The sequence below is a fragment of the Mustelus asterias genome, chromosome 1, assembly GCF_964213995.1.
Source record: "Mustelus asterias chromosome 1, sMusAst1.hap1.1, whole genome shotgun sequence".
NCBI lineage: Eukaryota > Metazoa > Chordata > Chondrichthyes > Carcharhiniformes > Triakidae > Mustelus > Mustelus asterias.
In genome coordinates this window covers 113,631,405-113,658,340 of record NC_135801.1, presented here as the reverse complement: position 1 = coordinate 113,658,340, position 26,936 = coordinate 113,631,405, and the positions used below count along the sequence as shown (strand labels likewise).

The 26,936-nt window shown below is 42.0% G+C and overlaps 1 protein-coding gene across 1 annotated transcript in view; it reads right to left on the bottom strand.

Moving 5' to 3' along the window:
• Nucleotides 1-20,074, bottom strand: part of spata18 (spermatogenesis associated 18) — a 90,116-nt gene extending 70,042 nt beyond the window's left edge. The window contains exons 1-4 of the mRNA XM_078238423.1: nucleotides 19,988-20,074; nucleotides 9,786-9,891; nucleotides 8,364-8,479; nucleotides 6,329-6,447 (exon numbers count right to left, since the gene is read on the bottom strand). Of these exons, the coding sequence (XP_078094549.1) occupies nucleotides 6,329-6,447; nucleotides 8,364-8,479; nucleotides 9,786-9,891; nucleotides 19,988-20,074 (428 nt within the window). The remainder of the gene's footprint in view (nucleotides 1-6,328; nucleotides 6,448-8,363; nucleotides 8,480-9,785; nucleotides 9,892-19,987) is intronic.
• Nucleotides 20,075-26,936: the final 6,862 nt, after the last annotated feature.

Below are 26,936 nucleotides of genomic sequence, written 5' to 3'. Positions count from 1 at the left end.
GCACAGGAACAGGCTCTTCGGCCCTCCAAGCCTGCACCCACCATGCTGCCTGACTTAATTAAAACCCCCTACCCTTCCGGGGACCATATCCCTCTATTCCCATCCTATTCATGTATTTTTCAAGATGCCCCTTAAAAGTCACTACCGTATCCGCTTCCACTACCTCCCCCCCACAGCGAGTTCCAGGCACCCACTACTCTGTAAAAAATCTGCCTCGTACATCTCCTTTAAACCTTGCCCCTTGCACCTTAAACCTATGCCCCCTAGTAATTGGTTCTTCCATCCTGGGAAAAAGCTTCTGACTATCCACTCTGTCCATGCCTCTCATAATCTTGTAGACTTCTATCAGGTCTCCTCTCAACCTCCGTCACTCCAGTGAGAACAAACCAAGTTTCTCCAACCTCTCCTCATAGCTAATGCCCTCCATACCAGGCAACACCCTGGTAAATCTTTTCTGTACCCTCTCCAAAGCCTCCACATCCTTCTGGTAGTATGCCGACCTGAATTGAACACTATATTCCAAGGTTCTATAAAGCTGCAACATGACTTGCCAATTTTTAAACTCAATACCCTGGCCGATGAAGGCAAGCATGCCGTATGCCTTCTTGACTACCTTCTCCACCTGCATTGCCACTTTGTGACCTGTGTACCTGTACACCCAGATCCCTTTGCCTATCAGTACGCTTAAGGGTTCTGCCATTTACTGTATGTTTCCTATCTGTATTAGACCTTCCAAAATGCATTACCTCACATTTGTCTGGATTAAACTCCATCTGCCATCTCTCCGCCCAAGTCTCCAACTGATCTATATCCTGCTGTATCCTCTGATGGTCCTCATCGCTATCCGCAAATCCACCAACCTTTGCGTCATCCGCAAACTTACTAATCCATCCAGTTACATTTTCCTCCAAATCATTTATATATATTACAAACAGCAAAGGTCCCAGCACTGATCCCTGAGGAACACCACTTGTCACAGCCCTCCATTCAGAAACACACCCTTCCACTGCTACCCTCTGTCTTCTTTGACCGAGCCAGTTTTGTATCCACCTTGCCAGCTCACCTCTGATCCCATGCAACTTCACCTTCTTAACACATGGAAGTGTCATGTTATTATATTAACCTATCACATCACAGAGTACACAGTGCAGAAGAGGCCCCTCGGCCCATTGAGTCCGCACCGAAACATGAAAGGCCCTGACCTGTCCACCTAATCCCACTTGCCAGCACTTGGCCCATAGCCTTGAATGTTATGGCTTTATGTTATATCTTTACATTTCAAACAAACATAAGAATAAATGCAAACAAGAAATATTCTCTTTTCCAAGCAAGCAAAATATTCACAGAGCCCCTCCGAGACTTTTACTGAAATATGATACTGTACAATAAATAAATTTACCGATCCTTTATATGCAAGTGGTGTGTTATAGGCAGCCCTGTAATTGAGAACATGTTGCTGTTCTATCCTTTGTTCCGACAAATTTTGCTGAAAGAATAAGACTCAAAAGCAGATGTCATCAAATATATAAAAATGTACGGCTCAGATTTTGCTCTCAAAATAACAATGAGGATAATACTTGTTGTTATTTATGGGAGAATGATATAACAACTGCTGGGGAGGAGCAGACATACAGAAGCAAATATCAAAACCTGCTGTTCCAGTTGTGTTGTTGTATCATAAACTTTGCAAAAAGCTTGTCACAGGAAAGTTAAATTTTTTTACTACATTTGCCCTCTTTGAATTGCATGATATATCTTACTGTTTGCCAGTCAACCTCTCTAGCACAGAAAATTAATTACTACGAATGTTACACCTCATTCCTTCAGGTTTTGATTGAAGAGGTTTTAAAAATGTCATTGTTTAAATGTGATTTTTCCTTTTTACCTCTTAAGCCAATCTACCTTTTCTTCTCTCTCTGTACCTTTGTTAACATTGAATTTAACCCTTTTTTAATTCACTCTCCTTGTCGGTCCTTCCCGTATTTATTTCCCAATCCTTCAATCTGATGGGTTAAGGAGATACTCCTCCCATGGTTGTCCTCATCACCCTGTTACCCTCACTGCTTCACTATCAGCTCACACCGCCAGCAAACTTGTGGGCAAAATTATTTTGGGTTGAAGGGTTCAGAGCAAGTCCAACGAAAGGCAGGTGCATTTGCTTCCCTGTTACAATAAACTATTATAAATTACAATTATGTTACAATTATAAATTAAGTTACAATTATTAGGTCGCATCAAGCTTGGTGTTTGAAGCATTTAGATCATGGTTGGAAGAGAAAACTGATCAAGGTAAGAAGTGCCATCATAGAATAGAATCATAGTACAGTACAGAAGGAGGCCATTCGGCCCATCGAGTCTGCACCGACCACAATCCCACCCAGGCCCTATCCCCATAACCCCACATATTTACCCCACTAGTCCCTCTAACCTATGCATCCCAGGACACTAAGGGGCAATTTAGCATGGCCAATCCACCTACCCCGCACATCGTTGGACTGTGGGATGAAACCGGAGCACCCGGAGGAAACCCATGCAGACACCAAGAGAATGTGCAAACTCCACAGTCACCCAAGCCAGGAATCGAACTCGGGTTCCTGGTCCTGTGAGGCAGCAGTGCTAACCACTGTGCCACCCAAGGTTATAAAAAAAGTAGGAAAATGCGCAATAAGTCTTGATATGAATAAGAGGATACAGAGAACAGAAAATGCACTTAGCAGCATTTATGGTGTTCACTTAACTGTACAATCACTTGGCAAATACATGTTATGGTTTAAATTAAGCAGTCAAATTAAAATGCAGGATCAGTTATTAATAGGTTTTGCCAAAGGTTCCATGAGCATTTCTTGGCAAAGCCAGTTTCAAATTTAAGATTACAGTGACACCCTATTATGGGAATCCCAGTAAACAGCATTTTGGCTGCAGATTGAGGCACTTGTCCAATAGGGTAAAATCCTGCAACAGCTGCCTTAAAACCTCTGGCTGAGGCGTGGCAGACCAGCCAAAAGTCCATTGACTTTCTACGCAACCAATCCCAGCAGCAAGTGAGGCTGGAAAATCCTGCCTTCTGTTCAAACACCACCCTGCTTTCCAAGGATATATACACGTCAGTAGATTCTATACCAGATTTTGGTTTCTACAATTGTTAGTCCAAAAAGAGTAAAAGTTACAAATGGTCACCCAGGAAAGGAACATGGTAATTGTGGTTTGGAGAGGAATGGTGGGATTTTCCAGCTCTTCCCCCACACGCAGCAGGTTCCTCAGCAGTGGGGTAGGCAAGCCATACAAAATGTCATAGACCTCGGCAGGTCCAGAAGATTCCGGTGTCAGCCAATGACGAGCCATGGGGGGACGGAAAATCCCAGCCAAAGTGTAGGTAATAGGCACCCACATTATTTGGTTTGCAGATCTAGTCAGGTGGTGGCTCACCCCTCCTTGACTTAAGCATCAAATCTAAACCAACCCTTCTATTCAACACTTCAGGGAATGCTCCATTGAAGAAGTCTTTGAAAATATTAGAGTCTCATCATTTGGATGGACTCAAACTAATGTTGATCCATAGATTGGTTTATTTAAAAGGTCCCAGAGTGGGAAGTTTGTCTGGTAGATCATGTGACAATTTATTTAATTGTGATTTGCAGAAACTTGCTGTGTGAAAAATGCATATTTGGTGTATAAAAACGACTGCACTTCAAGTAACTTAATAAATGAGAAAAGCTTTGCGATAATTAAAGAACATGTTAAGGGGCCACATAAATTCATGTTCTTCGCTGTTTAATAGTGTGCAATTGAAGGGGTGTAGGAGTGATGGTACTTGAGGCAATGTAGCTCATAGCCTTGTAACTCGAGAGAAGTCATGGAGATTTTGGTTAGGCAGCACTGAATGAATTAGAAGACTTACAGTCCATCTCAGTTAGCAGTGTTTCCAGCCACGCTGAAATACATCTTGTTTTCATTACAACAGACATATGATCTAGCAGATTTTCTGATTTTTATGTTATGCCTATAAAAAGAGGACAGTTTATAATATCTGAATATCAGCCTATTGAATCATGTGATCATATCTAAATGAAAAGCTTTGTGCTGATTGCATCTATTCCAGAGGGGCTACACCTGCAACAGATTTAAAGAAAGTCTTTTTATATTTGGGCCAAATGTTAAATTATACCCATACTCTCCTTCCATTATCATCAACAATAACAGTGCATCCAAACAATTTGCTTTAAGTTTCATCCACTTTGATAATATATGTTTCTTATATATACACTGGGACAGCACAATAGTTTGGTTTGGTACAATGGTATAAAATAGTCAATAGCAGCTCATGTTACGTCTCTCCAGATTTAGTAACACAGCAGCCTGATTTCCAAAACCCACTTAACACTACTGCACAAAGTCAAAATCTAGCCCAATAATTTTTCATAACAAATAAATTTCAGCCATTTTTTTCACCAAGTTTCACCACTCCCATCGGGATGCAGTACTACATCCCTCTTCTAAATATCCCTTATTCAGATCTGAACCATGGTGCCATGGGGGGTATTCACTGGAGGGGAAGGGATATCACAGGCATATCCTGTGGGCAGAATTTAATGAGCCCCAAAGGAGAATTTAGAGGCTGGAGGTATTTAATCAGGCGAGAGGGTGCAGAATGGTGACCCCGCTGCCTTCCTGCCTCCGGCCAACTAAATCCGAGGTAGGAAGGCTTATGGATGGCCTTCTCACCCGCAAGTCAATTGAGGCAATGAATGCCCACTGAAGGCCCACATCCCTGGTATTCAACCAGGGACAGGCAGGGGAGTTGCCATGTGGGGAGTCCGAAAGCAATCCCTGCGGGTTCCTGTGTCAGTCCCTCGTTTGAAGGTGCAGTGCCTGATTGAGGGGCCCAGCATCAAGATGCAGGGGAAATGGGGTATCCAAAAGCCACCTCCCAAACCTTTACCTCCAACCTCCCCTTCTCCCACAATTCCTACCACACCATCACTCATCTTTAGCCCCACAATGGAAGCAAGCCTCTGGTGGATGTTTTACCAACAGCTACCACCATCCCCAGGATCCTTAATCCCAGAGAAGACCTGACATTGGCTACTTAAATGATTAATGGGCAGAGGGACTCCAGCAGGTTTTCCAGCTGACAAGCATGACCCCTGTTGCAAACATTAAATTTATCCTGTATTTCAGGTATCTCCAGCAGGAGTGATAGCGAAGAGCAGTTAAAATCTTAACATTTTCAACTCTCTATATCAGAGCATCAAAGGTAAATTATGGCACCTGTACTGCTTCATAACTGATGTTATCTAACTCAGTACTGACTGTGCAAGAATCAAACTATCCTGATCCACATCGTTCAGTTATTCACCAGATAAACGCACTGAACAAGTTTCGAATACAACTTATTCAAAACTCGCAGGTAATCGTCAATCCCTCTTTTCCCAGCTACAAATCAGCTGTTTGTCACCCACCAGGACAGTCTAATAATTTCATTACCCACATTTTATTTCTAAATCGAGCTACAAATGTTTAATCTTGCTTGAAAAAATCTGTGAAGTAAGGTCATTGGGCCATGGAGTATAGTTTCAGCAGCATCTATTTAGAACCCCACCATCCCAAACAGGTGCAGAGGCTCGATTCCTTGGATCCCTAGTGACCACTATCCCCAATTCCTGCTCCCACCAGCCATGCTCAATGTCATTCCCGCTGATTTCTGGCAACAGACAGACTTCATCGCCGGAATTCTACCACCCTGCCCGCCACGGAATTGGAGCAGGCGAGGGGCGGACAATGGAAATGTCCGTTGACCTCAGGTGGGATTTTCCGGTCTCGGGTGAAGTGAGGCCATAAAATCCCATCCCCATATTTTAACAGGAGCCCAGCTGATCGAACGCTTTCAGACCACAAGGTGTGTGAAGGTTTTGGACTCTCCATGTATTGATCCCAATCAGAGTTAAAACCAAGCCTACTTGTTCTTTAAAGCAATTGAGCAGAGAAGGAAATGCTATTGTATATGGATGACTGACAAATGCTTGACTTTTGGAACTTCAACCCACTGACTGTTTTGTCATGAGGCAGAATCCTCCAGCTCTTCCCACCAGTTGGGTCTTCCAGTCCCGGCGAAATCGACTCTGCCAGCGGCTGATGGCAAGCTGTTTCCGTCGCAGGCAAACCCGCCACAGCGGGGTGCTGGAGAATTCTGCCCATTGCCTTCTAAAGCTCAAGAAAGCTTCCTTGAAAATAAATTATCATGCTGGTCTCAAATACATAAAATCAAAAAAAGTTTTAATCAGCAGTTCTGCGTCAGATATAATCATAACTCTGCTTTTAAATTGCTTACTCCTGTTTGATTGTCCCAAGTTGACGACGTGTTGTATTTAATTCAGTCTCCAAATCTATCATTTCCTTTTCATGAAATGTTGCCAGCTCTCTCAGTTTCTGGTCTTTTTCAGCAGATTCCTAGAAAGTTAGTGAGCAACATAAATATTAGTATAATTATGCATCACAGAGCGGAACCATGCCCCCTGCACTCACCCCAAAAAAACCCTGACTCGCAACACCATGAAACCCCTCCCCCCAAACGCAAACCTCCCACGGCATTGCCCCCTGGCAGTGCCAAGGAGCAGTGGCAGGGTACTACCCAGGCATGACCCTCTCCCCCCTGGGGGCTGTACTTATCTGTGCACCCCCAGTGGGGTCTCTTTGTCAGTTCCCCGTTTGTAAAAATCTATCGGGGACTTTTGTACGTGGGAGGATATTCCAGCCTGCTACTTATATGTAAATGAATTTAAACAAGGTTTCCGCACTGTTATGTCATTGGCAGGAGGTGGTTGCAATTAAGCAGGGAAATCCTGCTGCAGTAAAAGCCATTTTGGGACTTAAATCTTGACCCTCACTGACGTTCCCGCCCACCGAAAATGGGGGTGGAAAATGCCCCCTACAGTTTGTGATTTAATAAGTATAAAATGTAGGTTGAGCGGATATTTTCCAGATGATTACGTGCAGCTTTTTAAAACTTTACATTGCTGTAAAATCTGTAATCACTAATTTTCAATTGGTTGAAAAAATATCCGAACGTAGCAGATTGTTTCAAATTTGGATTGTGCTCACGCCTGGTTAAGCAACACCTCAGGGGGACGATCTTACCAAAACATTCTAAGTGCCGAACGAGCGTGAAAACGGGAGAGAATCACACCAATTTTTTGGGCAAGTTAAAAATCCAATCTTATCACACTCTGAGCAAATAATGAGGCAAGATCTGTTTCCCACCAGCAGAGGGAGGAGTGGGGCCTAAACTCACCCAAAAGCCGGCGGCCTACACCAGAGGGCGCACTGCTCATGCACAGATCTCTCTCTGTTCTGTGCAACAGCAGAGAGAGATCTGTCAGGCACCTGACTCTGGATATCGCTGGCCTCCCCCCTCACAATCACTCTCCACCCTTTGTCTGGTCGATTGCCCCCTCCGCCCCCCCCCCCCCCTGACTGGGAGTAATTTCTGACTGTTCTCCAACTGGCGAGGCTTAGAACAAATTTAACTGTTACTCCATTTCAAGATTCACGTGCTTGGTTGAAAGTTCAAATTGATGTACCATTCTAACATTGTGATTGTTTATTGTGCAGCATTGTTAAAATGAATGTGAAGCTAATAGAGTTCACCATTACTGATGCCTTCATTGTGGTTAAACATGAATATCTAATAACTGCACAATGATGTTAGCGTTGCAAGAATGGCATTTCACTGTCTGTTTCACATTTGACCTGCAATGAATGTAATGAAGGTGCTGCATTTCTGCAGTACATGGAAACTAAAACACTATAGGTAATTAGAGCTCGTGATTAGTAGTGCAAGCAAGCTTTTAACACCATGATAACTATTAATTATTATGAATTCCCCACTGCTATTCTATTCCTTCTGGTTTTGAATTTTTCAGGGAGATTTTAAAAGTGACATAAGTTGTTTTCAGTCTTTTCTCACTTCTTCATTTTATTGTGTTTAGTCCACTCTTTCATTCCCTCTCTATTCCTGATTTAACATTGAATTCACCCTCTTTAATTCACATTCCTTTCGCTGTTTATTTCTCAATCCTTAACTCTGATTGACCAGGGCTGCTGGCTGTTCTGTTCACCTGGGTACGTTTCTCTCACTGCGCCCATTGTCGGCTCACAGTCCCAGCAACTTCATCAACAAAAATGTCTTCAGTTGAAGGAAAACAGGGATCAGATCTAATTCACAACAAACACCTCTTGGGTGCCTGCTGCAGGAAATTCTTTTATTCTCTTTGACTGACAGGTGAAAATCAAGCTCCAAACGACAGAATCAGAGTTTTTTTTTTAAGTGCAAGAGCAGGAGTCACTCAGGTTGTATATTTACGTACCTGCATTAGAGTAAGGCTGGTGTCAGATGTCACCCCTGAGGTAATGACAGTAAAACTGGTACCAAGCCATGGCAGGAAACGGGATTTGATAGTGTCAACACCAGAATAAACACCACCTTCGAAAGAAAAGAAGAAAAAACGTAAAAATGTAAAGGCAATTATTTAAGTACTTCTTCAATGTTAGCATTTGATTTATTTAGTGTTCACTGAATTATTTGGAAGATCTTCTGTTACTGGTTTTGCTTGAAAAAAATAGGCAAAGTGAGTTTCTTTATTCTCGAATGACAGCTCCTACTCTAAAATCAGAGCAGGCCCCTGTCACATCAATAGCATTTAATGGACATGCTTCCTCTTCGCTGACATCACTGGGACAAGTTTCCTTCACTTTCCCACGACTGAACATTAACGCACCAAAAAGGAGAAACAAAGGCTGAAACCGGTCTTTGGAAAGCCAATTTTTTAATACTCCCTAAGGCAATAAAGTAAGGTCCATGGATGCAGATGAAACATTACCACATATACTTAATTTTATTCTCTCAACCAATCACTTCTGCACCCAAAGAACAGGCATTAATACATTATCAAATGCAAATATGCAATATGATATCTGTTTGAAATGCCTGCAATTTTGGTTCCTTGGAGACAGCCAACATTGGTGACAGCTGCATTCAAGAAAGCCATGTGGACATGCCAATAGGTGGACTTCAACTACATAACTAAGTTTCTATCATAGAATCACAGAATGACTACAGTATACAAGGAGACCATTTGGCTTATCTTTGCCGTTGCTCCAGGAGAGCTGCTAGTTCCATCCCCCTTTCCTTTCCTTCATAACTCTGCAAAACCTCTATCTTCAGATAAAGGGGAATCTATAGATGTAATATTCTTGGATTTGCTGCAGTTGTGGATTTCCAATTACAGCATGAAGGCAACAAACAAAAATCAGCCCCTTACTTCACAAACTTATTGGTCATGACCTTGAAAATTGTGGAAAAGAGTTGCAGGACTAATCCTTTCTGTATCCCAGGACATAGTTTTCTTCATCCTCCTACCAGAATGTATGGGTTAAAAGTGGAGAAAAATGTGAACACAAAAAAATATGCATATTCAAACCATTCTTTTCACAATGCTATAGAACAAAAACCTAGAACCTGTTGAGAAGATTTCTCATCAGCTAGCTTTTTACAGTGTTGTATATAGGGAAAAGTTGGCAGCTGGGATCATTTCTACCACATCCCCATACCACCCCTCCCTCCCTACCCTCCCCCCGCCAACAATAAATCCTTCTACTGAGGGCCCAAAAATGGAATTCAGTGTCTGCAATCCAAGTAAATACAGTGAAAGTGAAGTTGATTTGGTTTTTAAAAGGCAAGTAGTGAGAAATAGATGTTGAAATAAAACGTGAAGATTTAAAAATGATACCTTCACTTGCTGCAAGGCTGAGAATGGTGAATAATTCTCCTTGGACTTTTGAGGTCAGTTCAATAAGTTCACAGCATCGATTCAAGTTTTGGTCACATGAGTTGATCTGTGAATCAGGCGGAGGAAACAAAAACTGAAGAACCCTTCATATTATCCAATAGAATAATAGATATACCAGAGATTCCCTGTGTTTTAAACTGGAAACACTCTCTCAATACATTGTCATTGATGTTAATTCTAGAAATCTTGCTAACCCAGAATAACTTTTTTACTCTCAACAGACAGAAACTGATTTAATAGACAAAGAAAATTGCATTTAGATAGCACCTTTAATGTAGAATGCATCACAAGGTATTTCACAAAAGCATAATCTGACAAGAACATTTACACAAGCCAAAGGGTAGGATGTTTGGAGAGTCACTAAAATTTTGGTTGAAGAGATGCATTTAATGGAGGGTCTAAAAAGGGAGATAGACACATTAAGGGAGTAAGTTCTCGAGCTTGAAGTCTTGGTAACAGAAGCAAGTAGCAATGGGTAAAAATGGGGAGATGGTTAGATTCTTGCTTGGAAATGGTTATCGCTTGGCACTTGTGTGGCGTAAATGCTTCTTGCCACTTGTCAGCCCAAGTTGGATATTGTCCATGTCTTGCTGCATTTGGATATGGACTGCTTCAGTATCTGAGGAGTCGCAAATGGTGCTAAACATTGTGCAATCATCAGCAAACATTCCCATTCTGACCTTATGATGGAAGGAAGGTCAATTGATGAAGCAGTTGAAGGTGGTTGGGCCAAGGACATTACTCTGAAGAACTCCTGCAGTGATGTCCCAGAACTGGATGACTAACCTTCAAAAGCCACGATCATCTTCCTTTGTGCTAGGTTGAACTGATTTGATTTATTATTGTCACATGTATTAGTATACAGTGAAAAGTATTATTTCTTGCGCACTATACAGACAGAGCATACCGTTCATAGAGAAGGAAATGAGAGAGTGCAGAATGTAGTGTTACAGTCATAGCTAGGGTGTAGAGAAAGATCAACTTAATATGGGGTAGGTCCATTCAAAGGTCTGATGGCAGTAGGAAAGAAGTTATTCTTGAGTCAGTTGGTTTGTAACCTCAGACTTTTGTATCTTTCTCCTGACAGAAGAAGGTGGAGGAGAGAATGTCCGGGGTGCATGGAGTCCTTGATTATGCTGGCTGCTTTTCTTAGGTAACAGGAAGTGTAGACAGAGTCGATGGATGGGAGGCTGGTTCGCATGATGGACTGGGCTTCATTCACGACCCTTTGTAGTTTATTGCAGTCTTGGACAGAGAAGGAGCCATACCAAGCTGTGATACAACCAGAAAGGATGCTTTCTATGGTGCATCTGTAAAGGTTTGAGAGAGTCATAGCAGACATGCCAAATTTCCTTAGTCCTCTGAGAAAGTTGGTGGGCTTTCTTAACTATAGCGTCAGTGTGGAGGGGCCAGGACACGTTGTTTGTGATGTGGACACCGAGAAACTTGAAGCTCTTGACCATTTCCACTTCATCCCTGTTGATGTAGATGGGGCATATCCTCCACTATGCTTCCTGAAGTTGGATGACCATCTCCTTCATTTTACTGACATTGAGGGAGAGATTATTGGCTCATACTAATTCACCAGATTTTCTGCATGGGGTTCTCCCAAAAAAATTCTAAGTGTCGAATTTGCGTAAAAGCTGGAGTAAATCCCGCTGGTCTTTTCTGCAGGAGTTTAAAAAAGAATCTCCCACACTCTGTGCACTGCAGAGTGCACTAGCATGACGTTAAAATGCTGTGATGGAGTCTATTCCCCTGGAGAGGCTGGCAGCATAGCACTGAGCATGCGCCAATCTGTTAGCGCCAGCCTCCCGATTGCTGGCCAGCCCCACGACCCCTCATTGCCGGCCTTGCGACACCCCCACGGCCCGATTGCTGGTTTCCCGGACATGTCTGGACCTGCCCAGCCCCGACCCACCACCTCCCCCCCCCGCCCCGCCCAATATCCCCCGGCCAGCCCCGATCGCTGGCTCCCCCCATCAATCACCGACTTTCGCAGAGCTGACAGCACCAGAAATCCAGCGCTGGGAGACATGTGGAGGCCAGGACGCCCAGCATGGATCCCGCGAATTGGCCGCTGCTCGAGTCTCCTGGCCTGCTGCGCTAAAAAAAGCAGCGCAGCGGGATGGGAGAATTGCTCTATCTCTTTCCTGTCTTCTGTTTTGTCATTGTTTGAGATCCAACCCACTACGGTGGTGTCATCAGCAAACTTGAAAATCGAGTTGGAGGGGAATTTGGCCACACAGTCATAGGTGTATAAGGAGTATAGTAAGGGGCTGAGGTTAACAGAACCCTGCCACAGCAACCTCTGCAAGACGTGCCAGATCATCAACACGGATGCCATCATCTCACGGGAGAACACCATCCACCAGATACACGGTACATACTCTTGCGACTCAGCCAACGTTGTCTACCTGATACGCTGCAGGAAAGGATGTCCTGAGGCATGGTACATTGGGGAGACCATGCAGACGCTACGACAAAGGATGAATGAACACCACTCGACAATCACCAGCAGGAGTGTTCTCTTCCTGTTGGGGAACACTTCAGCGGTCACGGGCATTCAGCCTCTGATCCTCGGGTAACGTTCTCCAAGGCGGCCTTCACGACACACGACAACGCAGAATCGCTGAGCAGAAACTGCTAGCCAAGTTCCGCACACATGAGGATGGCCTCAACCAGGACCTTGTGTTCATGTCACACTATTTGTAACCCCCACGACTTGCCTGGGCTTGCAAAATCTCACTAACTGTCCTGGCTGGAGACAATACACACCTTTTTAACCTGTGCTTAACCCTCTCTCCACTCACATTGTCTGTACCTTTAAGACTTGATTACCTGTAAAGACTCGCATTCCAACTATTATCTTGTAAATTGAGTTTGTGTCGATATATGCCCTGTTTGTGAATACAACTCCTCACTTACCTGAAGAAGGAGTGACACTCTGAAAGCTTGTGCTACCAAATAAACCAGGTTGGACTTTAACCTGGTGTTGTGAGACTTCTTAAGGGACTGAGGACACAGCCTTATAGGGCACTAGTGTTGAGGATAATCGTGGAGGAGGTGTTGTTGCCAATCCTTACTGATTTACAACCAGTGGAGAGTTTTCCCCCAATTTCAACTGACTTAAAAATGTTGCCAGGGTTTCTAAATGCCACACTTGTCAAATGCCACCTTAACTGTCAAGGCAGTCACACTCAACTTGTTAAATAAACCCAGTCACAAATCCACCAAGATCATTATTAAATTCAACCAACAGGATAAATTAACCAATTATTTAAATAAATATGAATTGCAAATATATATTTAACAGAAATAATAATGAATAAAGGTAATCTTAAATATGGAAGGAGAGAGAAATTAGAATGCAGATAAGGAAGAAAATGTACTGTACAAAAACAACAGGGACAGGAAGGGGAAGAACTCGAAAAAAATGTTACATCTGCAAAATGAAATAATTGAAGGTGAAAAAAACAAATAAGAACTTTAATCCAGGGTGTAATAAATTTTCTTTATTTGCTTATATTAGGCTTTTGCTGAATGTGCCAGGATAAAGGATTAGGCCCATCATAAGAAATGAGTTTGACACTCCTGGTTTAGAATTTAGCAATTTGAGAAGGAGCCCTAGGACCACATGAACGCAGTACAACACAAAATAGGTTCACTTCAATTCATTTAAAACATGCTGGGCGAGATTCTCTGGCCTCCCAGCTGCATGTTTCCCACCAGCGGGAGGTGGCACGTTGTTTGTTAATGGCGGGATTCTTTCGTCCTGCCGCTATCAGTGGAAATTCCCATTGACGTCACTCCACACCGGCGGGAAACAAAAGGGCAGGGGTGCGCTGCCAGCAGCTCCGGAGAATCCCGCCAGCGTGAACGGCCGGAGAACTCCGGTCGCTAACTTTCAGACAGTAAGAATAATTTCACACCTTTTCCTATCTCAGTACATGTAATCAAAGTCACAGGGATGGACACAGAGATCTGAGCAACAAAGCACATAAGAACCTGAGAAATAGGAGCAGGAGTAGACTATATGGCCTGTCAAGCCTGCTCTGCTATTCAATATGATCATGGCTGATCTTTGACCTCAACTCCACTTTCCCGGTCGTTTCCCATATCCCTTAAAGGTGAATTAAATGTTACCGTTACTTTGAAATGTCACTGCTTTTCCTGCTCTGTATATAATTGATATTAGCACATACTTAGAATGATAAGTTAGTGTTACTAGAAATAGTACAATAGAATAGAATATACTGAGTGCGAAATTGGGCTTGGTAGTCTCTGTTGTTTGGGTACTAAGGATGTTCCTCAGAGACCATGCATGCACACACTTCAGCAAATTGCACTGAATGCTATTTTGGTGAAGGTGTCAGTGTGTGCAGCTAATGTCTGCCAGGAAGATGCAGAGCAGGCAGGTCATAACATCAAACAACTGAAGTCAATAGTGCCATTTTGGAGCTTAACACTGGCCAACTCGCACAGTTGAACACATGTTACGCAATAAACCCCACCAGCACTGCTTGAAGAGATCATCAACTGTTTACAGGTTAGTTGGTAGTTAATTTCTGCTTTGACTAGAATTGTAGTAGTGGTTACAGCTTCCCATAGTTATTTCAAGTTGCCACAGACTACAAGGCCTAGATTCTCCAAGAACTGGAAATATTCTGCACATTTACTCTGTTCAACCAATTCAGAATTTTAAATATCTCTCTCAGATTTCCTCGAAGTCACAAGTGAAGAACTATAGGAAAGCTTGCCAGGTACCCAGGACCAGAAATTCATCAGCACTATGACCAAGATTTACTGGGCCTAAATTGAGCAGAAACGCAACACTTTCATTGACTGGAAATGTCACTACGATTCAAGAGAAAAGCAGCAGTCATCCTGCAGGTGTTACAGCATAAAACATGTAACCTAAAGAGCAAATGGTAGATAGAAATAGTGTGGGTTCTTCAGCACGGTCAAGACACAAGGGTCACTATGCTGAGAGCCAAGCATGGAGGGGTGCTCACCAAGAACAGGAAGGCAATCAACCACAGAGTGCATTCTTTACAAATTCATTCATGGGACATGGGCATTGCTGGCTGGCCAGCATTTATTGTCCATCCCTAGTTGCCCAAGGGCAGTTGAAAGTCAACCATATTGCTGTGGCTCTGGAGTCACATGTAGGCCAGACCAGACCAGGTAAGGATGGCAGATTTCCTTCCCGAAAGGACATTAGTGAACTAGATGAGTTTTTCCAACAATCGACAATGGTTTCATGATCATCAGTAAATTCTTAATTCCAGGTATATTTTTATTGAATTTGAATTCCACCATCTGCCGTGAAGGGATTCAATCCCTGGTCCTCAGAACATTAGCTGAGTTTCTGGATTAATAGTCTAGTGATAATACCACTAGGCTATCGCCTCCCCTTGGTTGAAGAACTCTTCAACCAAGAATCTGTCATGAATTCCTCAGAACACCGTCCATCTCAACTCTGGTTTGGAGCAAAGTTGAAAATGCCATTTGACAGTTGAAAAACAAAGCCACTGGAACATATGAAATCCCTGGAAAAATTCTGAAACATAGCAAAGATACACGCCTGGCATGGTTGCACAACCTCCCTTATCTGGGAAGAAGATTGCATGCCAGGGAATTTGAGGGTTGCTCTGAAAGTTTAGTTGTATTATTTACAGAGGAATATCCCTGCTATATACCAAAGGGAAACTCATTGCAAGGATCCTCCTCAACCACCTCCTTCCATTGGCTGAGGAAATCCTTCCACAGTCACAGTGCAGCTTTTGCCCTCAAGAGGCACCACAAACATGACCCTCGCTGTGCGGCAAATTCAAGAAAAAAATGCAAAAAGTTAAAGTTAATTTATTAGTCACAAGTAAGGCTTACATTACACTGCAATGAAATTACTGTGAAATTCCCCTAGTTGCCACACTCGGCAACTGTCCGGGTAAATGCACCAACTAGCACATCTTTCAGACAATGGGGGAAACCGCAGCACCCACACAGACACAGAAGGAACAGCAACAAACATGACGTTTTTGGCTTTCCAAAAGTTTTTGATTCTGTCAACTGTGAAGACTTAATATCCTTCTCAAATTTGGCTGCCCTCAAAATTGTCACCATCTTCCACATGCAGACTGTGATTCTCACCAATGCAACCACCATAACCCTATTTCAATGTGGACTAGGTCACTGCACCAATTGCCTTATGGCAATAATTACCCACAGACACAGAGATCATTTACAGAACAGACGGGAAACTGTTCAGCCAATGCAGCCTTCAATCCTAAACCAAAACCATCCTAATCTCCAGCATAGAGCTTCAATATGCAGAAGATGCTTGTGCATATGTTCACTCAGAAACTGAGCTCTGGGTCATTGTGACTCCTTCTCAGGAGGCACATGAGAAAATAGGCCTTTCACTAAACACCCAGAAAACTAAAGTCATCTTCCAACCAGCTCCCATGGCACAACATCTCCCCCTGTCAATCAACAGTGAGGATGCTGGAAAACGTGAACCATTTTTCATACATTGGGAGGCTTCTCTCAACAAAAGCAGACATGGATGACAAAATTCCATCATCATCCCCAACATGCCAGCTCAGCCTTCAACTGACTGAGAAAGAGTCTTTGAGGACCAGGATCTCAAACCCAAGACCATGGTTTATCAGGCAGCGGTGATCCCTGTGCTCCTATACGCTACAGAGACTTAGCAACCTAAAGCAGGCAAGCTCAAAACACTGGAGGAGTATTACCACCTGTGTATTCACAAGATCCTCCAAATTAAGTGGCAAGAAAAACAGTCCAACAACAATGTACTCTCCCAAGCCAACTTGCCTAATATCAAGATGCTAAAACAAGCTCAGGTGCAGGATATGTTTTCATATGCCTGACACCAAACTCCCAAAGCAACTGCTCTGTTGCAGCATGAATCTCCCAGGAGGCCAGTCGAACTGCTTTAGGGATATCTGCAATGAATCCATGAAGAGGTCATATATCTCTGCCAACTCATGAGATACCCTCACTTGTGACAAGCCAAATGGAGAAGGTTCATCCCGGAATGCACCAAACACATAATAATTTTTGTCGGAATGTGCTGAAGCAACGTCAAGACGTCGGAGGAAGTGCACAAACCATCGACCCAACTCTTCACCTGCCCCACACGTGGCAGAGTCTGCAGATCACACATTGGACTTATCAGCCAATTCGGAATCCATTGATCGAGGGTTGAAGCAAGTCATCCTCAATCCTGACAGACTGTCTAACAGAACAGAGGGTGTGAGATGTTCACTGATTACAAGAAAAAAAATGAATTGCTTGTTTACAATCTTTGTGGAAAATAATTTCCAATAGCACATTAATCACCTTCTCTCGGTGACATTTTCCCTAAATCTGTGTGAAAACATTTTGTTTTAAACCTCCAAACCTTAAGAGTAATTCCTCCTCCCAATTCTCTGTAGAAATTTGGGCAAACATTAACACTATAACATGACAGTCTTGAATAGGGTAGATAGCCTGGCTACAACTTTAGTAATTTCTCATTCAGTCTACACCAGCACAGTTCACATCAGGTACAAATAAAAAAGCAACATTCTACAGATACTATACTTCTGAAATGAAAACAGAAAATGCTGGGAATACCGAGTAAGTCAGGCAGCAGCAGTGCGGAGAAACAGGGTTAATGTTTCTCGTAGTGACCCTTCAGGATCCTGGACTATTGACTTCTGACATTTGTAAAACTCATTTCTTGGACTTAGCATGGCCTGAAGTCATTGAGAGCAATGGTGTGAATTGTTAACCCTGTTTGGCAACTGTCTTGGATCCATCTGAGTATTGGCATAGAGGAGAGACTGAAGGCATGAAAGCAAGGTAGTGAACTTAACCCTCTCATATCATACTGAAGACATATCAGCCACTAAAGCTCACAATAATTCCTTTCCAACGATCATCTTTCTTTATCATGTGTGGGTACATCAAAAGAAGTTTTTTAAATGTATATTTTCAATAAAAAATATGCAACTTGTGATAAAGCTTTCATTGTATATTTCTTAAACTACTGAAAATTGTATTAGATGGTGGCGCGATATGTTTTTAGGAGGTTTTAGAGATAGAAGGGCTTTGCTAGAGAGCAGCTCAGTTGGAGAAAATAGGAAGTGTCACTGATTTTTTTAAGAGCACAAAGATGTGCCATGTCAGATAAAAGGTTGGCAACCATAACTCTAGATGGTGTGAATGATAACCCTGGGTGATACTCAAGAGGTCTGCCAACTCTCCCTTCCCTACCCCCTGTAAAAGAGTCAGCCAAACTTAGGACATCATTACTTCTGTCTTGTTACCTGTTGCCTCGAGGCATTGGTAGCACTTGGACATAATTCTGATTATTTAATTATAATAAAATATTTTGGAAAAACATGCAGTGAAGTTATTTGAGAAAGAAATTAAGAGTCAAGCAGCAGTTCTGCCTGACCACCTTGTTCCCCAGCATTCTCATGAATACCACATGCTGAACAGTACATTTAATTGGTTGCAATAGTTTCTGGCTGGTTCAGCTACTTGTATGGTTTTGCACTGATATGTATGATGAATACTTACATCTCCTTCTATGGGCCGCTTAACCAAACCCCACCCCGCCCAAAAAAGGTGCTTCAGTGCCAGGGACCCAGATTCAATTCTGACTTTGGGTGACTGTGTGGAGTTTGCACATTCTCCTCATGCCTGCTTGGGTTTCCTCCGGGTTCTCCAGTTTTCTCCCACAGTTCAAAGATGTGCAGTTAGGTGGATTAGCCATGCTAAATTGCCCATTCGTGTCCCAAAATGTGTAGATTAGAGAGATTAGTGGGGTAAAAATGTGGGATTGCAGGGATAGGTCCTGGGTAAAATGTTCTGTCGGAGACTCAGTGTAGATTAGATGGGCCAAGTGGCCTCCTGCTACACTGTAGGAATTCTATGATTAGGTGGAAACCAAAGTCAGGACATTCTGGATGTAATAGTGTTTCTGCTTCCTAAAATTAAACTATTACAGAGCACCACAAAACAACATTTAAAGCTACTGATAAGGCCACAAGTGTGATAAATATATGAGTATTCCTCAATTTGTGACAAAAATAATTGTTCATACATGCAGGTCTAAGGATTCTGGTCAATCGGGCTAGTAATACAGGTTTATATTTTTAATGGATGTTGTTTTAATATGAAAGATAAAATTGCTGAAGTTAAATTAAACCATTGCAACAGCATCATGAAAGACATCCCCATCTGGTTGCTTTAAATCATTCGATAATTACCACTGAACAATATTTATGGCGGTGAAATCACACACTCGATTGAAATAAAACACTCAATTAGTCAATTTTATTGTCCAAGTAAAGTTCTAAATGTTTACTCGTTTAGCTAATCCCGTTAAATAGACATGCAGCGGATTATGCAAATACTATCTTTTCCTGAAACTCGATCCTGTGTAGAAATAAAAAAGAGAAACTACCTCAAGTTGCTGCTGTAGTTTCTTTCCCTGAAAGGCTGCCTGAAAATGTCAGCAATATTTATACTTTGTCCTTCACTAATGAGTGTACTAATGTCAGCTTCATTATTTGACACCTTAGTGTTGAGTGTATTGAAGTAATTTTGATTGAAGGATTAAAAACACATCACAGAGTGTAGCTGCAGAAAATGTGTTGCAATTTTACCGGGACTGGTTTCCACATTGCCATAGCAACAGGCGTCCTTAGTTACCAAACTCCCGGGAAATCTCCATGCTAATTTGCAAAATTTTAACAAGAACGATCTGACCAGGACACATCGGAATGTAGTGTCTAAAAAAACTGCCTGATAGTTGCAGTTGCAATGTATCACACTAAACAAGCAAAATAATTATCAAAATCAAGACTGATCATTTGTGTATCACGTGAGACTGGGTCTCATGTGTGTTTGCGCCATTCAGTACAAATTAGATCATACATGAATCTTTTCAAATAGTTTATTCAGGGCAAACGTATTTTGCAACTGATATGATTAGAATTTGGCTCACAGAAGATGATGGCCTTGCAAAGGAAAAAAACTGTCAGATTCAGCAGTGCATGTCTTCTATGCTTCCAGCGAGAGATTTTAAATGAGAGAATAAAAGAAAGTAAAATAAAACTCACGTGATAGTCTTTGTACCAGGTTTCAAGTTTATTCTGCAGCAGTTTATAGGTCGTCGTATTGACCAACCTTCGCAAGGTGTCAGCCATAGCTGGGATGCAGATGATCGCAGTTCCCGGGAACAAGCCACACACCAACAACTGGAATCCCCACACACACCCACCTGAGCCAGAGCGCTCTCTGCACTGTTTATAAAGGGCTGGCGGGATTGCTATGTGCTTTTTGGTGTCAGGGACGCTACGCTTGCGCTGTGCTCCCACCGCTATGTTTTAGTTGTAGCAACGCTACTTTCTTCGCTGCTGGCAATCCTGTCACAACCTGCTCACTTCTTATTGAGCAGGTTCTTACTGAACCATTCAGAAATTGACCACGATTAACAAAATAGTGCACGCCTTTCCAACAAGATGAATCCTTCTTAGCACTTTTTACAATGATTGTAATTCCCCTTTATGCCTAATTTTATTTTTTAATCTCAAGTGTTAAAACTAAAGATGTCTCAAGTGTTAAAACTGAAGATGTATGCAGTCTTTTTCACACGCTTTCGCTCTCCCTTGCAAATAATTATATTTAATTTGATATGCTAGAGGAGAGTAAAATGTAGAGAAAATAATTTATATTTTATTTGTAACATCGGGCAATTTAAAATAATAATCTGTAGTTATATAGTAAAATAGAAAATAAAGAGTTGCGTTTATGTGGGGCTTTTCACCACATTCTCAAAGCATTTTACAGCCAATGAGGTAGTTGTGAAGTGTGTTCAGTGCTGTAGGACATTCAGCAGGCAATTTGTATACAAACTCCCACAAGCAGTAATGTGATAATGATCAGATAACCTGTTTTGTCCTGTTGATTGAGGGATAAATATTGGTCAGTGCACAAGAAATAACTCCCTTCAAATGAGTGTCATTGGAATTTACATCTGCCCCAAATTGGGAGATGGGGGCCTCAGGAGATTAACACCTCATCTAAAAGGTGACAGGGTTGCCAGCACCTCCAACAATGGAGCACAACCAGAGTACTGCATTGGAGTGCCAGCCTTTTTTTGTCCTCAAGACCTGAATGGAGCTTGAACCCATAACCTCACAACTCTGAGGCAAGAGTGCTACACCATATAGCACAGGAGACCATTCAGCCCATCATACTTGTGAAAGCTCTTTGAAAGAATTTACCAAATTATCCCAACCCCCTGCTCTTCAGCATTTTATTTTCATTTTCAAGTATTTATCCAATTCCCCTTTGAGTCATTTTTGAATCTGCTTCCAGCACCCTTTCAAGCAATGCATTTCAGATCATAACTTGTTGTGTAAATCTTCATCTCCCTACTAGTTCTTCTGTTATGTCTCACAGGTAGTTTGTTTCATTTTCGCTGCATGCTCCTCACTGTTTTTCCTCTGTATGTCTCACCTCTTTTGTTTTGTCTCCTTTGTATCTAACCTCCAGTGGAGTCCTGAAAGTCAATACAAAGCCCAGTCCTCTGAAAGCAGCAAAATTACCAAATTTCCCTGGGCATGTAACCACAGTTCTCCTCGTAACTCCTTCCAGAACACCACAAAACACTTCAAAAGTATGGACAAGGAGCTCATCATCTTGACTGGCATTCCCAAAACCTATTTTGTTGGTCTTAAGGTTTTCTGGGAATGTTGGGAGCCACGTTTGAAAGAGCTGGGAGAGGGAATCTGTGTCTATTTATTGAGACTCTAACTAAAATAGAAACTGAACTGAAAAGGGAACAGACAGGGAAAAGGAACAGGAACATAGGAAGGAAACTGACCCTCTCAGTTTCTAAGGAAACAGAAACAAACTAAGGAAAACAAAACTTCTGCCGAACGCACGCTCTTTTAGAGATAAAGGACACAGATCAGACCAAGGTGGTCAGCAGTAGTTTATGAGTCCACTGGTGCAGTACTGACAAGCTGAAGAAGAAGACATAAGCTGAGAATAAGTTGCTCCAGCTGTTTCTGTTACTTGAAGATAACTTTAGTGGATCTACATCATCTATATGAGATTGAACCGGTTCTGCAGTTCTGTACCAGTTGTGGTGAATACCGTGCCCGTGAAAACCATTGGTTATGCACTGTTGTCGGCTGGGGATCAGATTAGCTCCTAAAGGGAGAAGAGATGAAACTCCTCATTAGGAAGGCCACAACTGCAGTATTTTGTGACTCCCTGTGATCGTTAAAATCTGAGTGGATTGCTCAGCCAATTTGTAAGATCCGGCCTAGTTGTGTCTGACATTTAATGTGTAAATCATGGCTTATATTCAACCACAAGCTGTCTGATAATTTATGTTTATCTCATATTAATTCTGAACATTAGAGTAATAGGATATATAGTATTTGTGTTTGCTTTGTTGACTCTTGTATAGTTAAAAATCCCCCTGTTTTAAACCATGGAATCCTGCGGCTTCATTCTTCTAGTAAATAACCAGGGTTTCACATTTCCGCTATTTAAAAAATGCTATTGTTCTCCACAAAAATGGTAACAAAAGAACAAAGAACAAAGAACAATACAGCACAGGAACAGGCCCTTCGGCCCCCCAAGCCCGCGCCGCTCCCCGGTCCAGGATTGAATCCTGAATCCAGGATCCCCGCCCAATTTTCCAGCCTATCTACATACCAATATCCTATCCACCGAGCTGTCCCTCACAGCTACGATGCTTTGTTCATCACAACCTATTAACTCACCCCCACCCCCCCATTCCAGACCATGTGATCTCCAGGGAGAGGCGAAAACCCAGAGTGAAAAACCCCAGGGCCAATATGGGGAAAAAAAAAATCTGGGAAATTCCTCTCCGACCCCCTGAGGCGATCGAAACGAGTCCAGGAGATCACAATGGCCCTGATCGGAAAATGCTTCCCAACCCTAGTCATTTCCACTTCCACGAACACCATATGAATTCCCTGCCCCCGAGACAGGTTCCCAACTATCCGCAGTCTCGCTCTGTACTGGCACCAGCAAGATGATCATAGAATGAAGCCTTGAAACGAGAAACAAGGAACAATTAGCCCGCGCCGCTCCCTGGTCCAAACTAGACCACTCTTTTGTATCCCTCCATTCCCACTCCGTTCATATAGCTGTCTAGATAAGTCTTAAACGTTCCCAGTGTGTCCGCCTCCACCACCTTGCCCGGCAACACATTCCAGGCCCCCACGACCCTCTGTGTGAAATATGTCCTTCTGATATCTGTGTTAAACCTCCCCCCCTTCACCTTGAACCTATGACCCCTCGTGAACGTCACCACCGACCCGGGGAAAAGCTTCCCACCGTTCACCCTATCCATGCCTTTCATAATTTTATACACCTCTATTAAGTCTCCCCTCATCCTCCGTCTTTCCAAGGAGAACAACCCCAGTTTCCCCAATCTCTCCTCATAACCAAGCCCCTCCATACCAGGCAACATCCTGGTAAACCTCCTCTGTACTCTCTCCAAAGCCTCCACGTCCTTCTGGTAGTGTGGCGACCAGAACTGGACGCAGTATTCCAAATGCGGCCGAACCAACGTTCTATACATCTGCAACATCAGACCCCAACTTTTATACTCTATGCCCCGTCCTATAAAGGCAAGCATGCCATATGCCTTCTTCACCACCTTCTCCACCTGTGACGTCACCTTCAAAGATCTGTGGACTTGCACACCCAGGTCCCTCTGCGTCTCTACACCCTTTATGGTTCTTCCATTTATCGTGTAGCTCCTCCCTACATTATTCCCACCAAAAAAAAAGCTTGCAACATCAACCACTTGAAAAGTAAATAAGTTGCTGTTGCTCACCTACTCATTGTAACGTGTACCTATAGGAAAAAGACTTGCATTTATATAGCACTTTACATGACCACTGTACATGTTAAAGTGCTTTACAGCCAATGAAGAGCTTTTGAAGTGTAGTCACTGTTGTAATGTAGAAAATAGAGTAACCAATTTGTACACAGCAGACTTCCATAAACAATGTGATAATGACCAAATAATCTGTTCTTTCGTGATGTTGATTTTGGAAGAAACGTTGACCAGAATGCCTGTTCCCTTTTGAAATAGTACAATGTGCAATGTGCTTCAGTATTGTCCTGGAATGCCAGACTTAAATTTGCGCTGAGACCCTGGAATTCAATGTTTAGGACTGGGTTTAAGAGGTTTTAATGAGGAGAGAAAATGTGGACCAGGATTTAAGGAGTGGGTAGAAAAGGTGTCAAAGTGACAGTGTTGTAAAGGAAAGAGGAGTCACTACTGGAGATGCAGTGTGGAACCACACAAAGTCAATGCAACAGATCTGGACAATGTGGCTGATTAAGGTGCATGGTACAGTTGATCATGCCAAACATTGTGGAAAAGTCATGAGAATGGTTAATGCACCACAATCATATCAATCACCAAGTCATTTGTAACATTAGTCAAAGTAGTCTCGGTGTTGTGAAGAGTGTGAAATATCTATAATGTGATGATACTATGCCTTTAAGAAACATATTTTTATCATGTTTCTTGTAAGGGGTATGTTTAGAATTCAGCTGTATTAACACAGTGCTGATTTGTCTGCACCAGGGCAGATCACATGCTGAGAATGCAGACCAACAATTGATATTAGCTGATGGGGCATTTGTTTTAATCTGAGTTAATGCATGTTTCTTTATGTTGGTTTTCCCTGTGGGGTTTCAGTGTAAGGCTTTGATTAGTCTTGATTAAGTCATGTCCTAATGGGAGGAACTAAGCTTACAGGGAAAAGCAAACATGGTCCTGAAAGGAGAGCTGTCTCTGTTTCTCTCTCTGGAGGCTGCTGTTTGAATGTCAAAAGATAGGTATCTCCCTGTCTTTCTCTTTCTCCAGAAGTGTTCAAAGGCTCTAGGACTGTTAACAAGCAAAAACATGTAAGCCTGTGTTATTTGCTAGTTGGTTTTGAAGAGGAGTTTAAATCTATAGAAGGGATATTGCTTAAATTGGAACTAATAGAGATAGGTTAGCAGTTAAGAATTATATCTTGTCATGTTTAAGTATTTCAATTGGTAAAAGCTAAGCTAATTTATTTGTTATAGTTAAACTGTATTGTTAAATAAAGTTTGTTTTGATAAAAGCTTCCTAGGGTGTCAATGCAATCACACCCAGAGTGAAATACCTTATCCTCACACTAATGCCAAAATAGAAAAAAACTGTTGGAGTTTGGTGGGGCTTCATGTCATACTGTGGGGTTTCTGCTCTGGTACCCTAACAGTAGCATATTTAGTGACTTCAGAGTTATCAAAGCACTTTACACTCAATGAAGGGCTTTACTGAAGTATAGTCGCAATTGTAATGTAGGCTTCAACAAGCTTCCACAAACACTGACATAATAGTGACCAGATAAACTTGACTCCGAGGGATTTGACTAGTGATTTTTGAGACAGATACCTATGAAGACTAGAGGTGACACTATGATTGAGGACATTAGGAAGAAAATGGTTAGAGTCGTGTTGATACTTGGAGAGGCAAGATAAATCTAATATCAACATTTTAAGGAAAAGTGCTGATGCTTGCTTTGCAAGGCAGACAGACTGCAAGTTTATCCAGAAATTAGATTTACATTTAATTATTGAGAAATTCTATATAATTATGTAGTAAATACTCATTATGATCTTAAGATATTTCTTTAAATCAAACAAGAATTGTTTACTAACATCTAGAAATCATATGGTCACACAGTTTAGGTTTCATTCACTTTGGGTACTATAAAAGGCCTTAATCATAACCAACTATGAAAGCATGCTTTGTTTTTCAAACTACTTGTACTGTACAGCAAGCCTCTCAAATAGTCCAGCCTCACAAGATTTCCTGCAGATTCCTTAAAAAAAACAAGAAGTTAAAGTCATAATGTGTAATATTACTGATAAGTATCTTCATGCCTTTATTAACAATGCACAGCAAAGGATTGAATACAAGATCGCTAACATGCTACATTAATTCAACCCACATAGTTTTACGGCTAGTAAATAAATGTGGTTCAGATTTTATTTTAAAAACTATTTTATCTGTTCTTTTAAATGTGAAACGTCTGGTTCTTTGCTGTAATAGGTGGGGCATCTGGATTGAAATGATCATGATCTTCAGTCATTTAGTAGTACAGATCTTGAACATTGCTGAAAAGAATAATATTGCTGAATTTTTTTGTCTTGCACTGATCAGGCCAAACATAAGAATGCCAAATTTCAAACCATTACAACAATTTACACTACAGGAGAAAAGGGCTGTTTAGCTGAGCAATCCTGAGTGTACCAATTGCTACACTAACAACCAATTTATGATAATCAGTCAAGCTTGCAACGCAGATCATTTACACTTGCTAGAAGCAATATACATTCACACAGAGACCCATTCTCTGCAAACAAAAGGAATATGTTCAAACCTTTCATCTTTCTTGAATTATCCAGGAGCTTTTGGGAAACCTATAATTCCCCACTGCTTTCTACATGGTAATGCTTCTGCCAATCATAATCAACTTGCCAACCAATCAGTGCCTCTTCTCCTGTACTATAAATTGTTGTGATTATTTGAAATTTGGCATTTTTGTGTTTGTCCTGATGAGTGCCAGATGAAAATTCCCGGCAACATGTCTTCTTAGGAATATTGAAGATCATGTTTTTTTTAAGATTCATTAATGGGATGAATGCATCACTGGCTAGTCCAGCATTTGTTATAAAAGCAAAATACTGTGGATGCTGGAGTCTGAACCAGCTCTGACTAAGGTAATCAAGACTCAAAACATTGGCTCTATTCTATCTCCACAGATGCTGTCAGACCTGCTGAGATTTTCCAGCATTTATTGTCCATTCCTAATTGCCCTTGAGTTGAAGTATTCCCAGTATGAAGTTTCACAACACCAGGTTAAACGCCAGGTAACAACACCAGGTGTCCAACGCCGGTATCTCCACATCTTGAAGTATTCCGCCAGCGGTTTTAAGTAGGGAGTTTCTGAATTTTGATCAGCACTATGA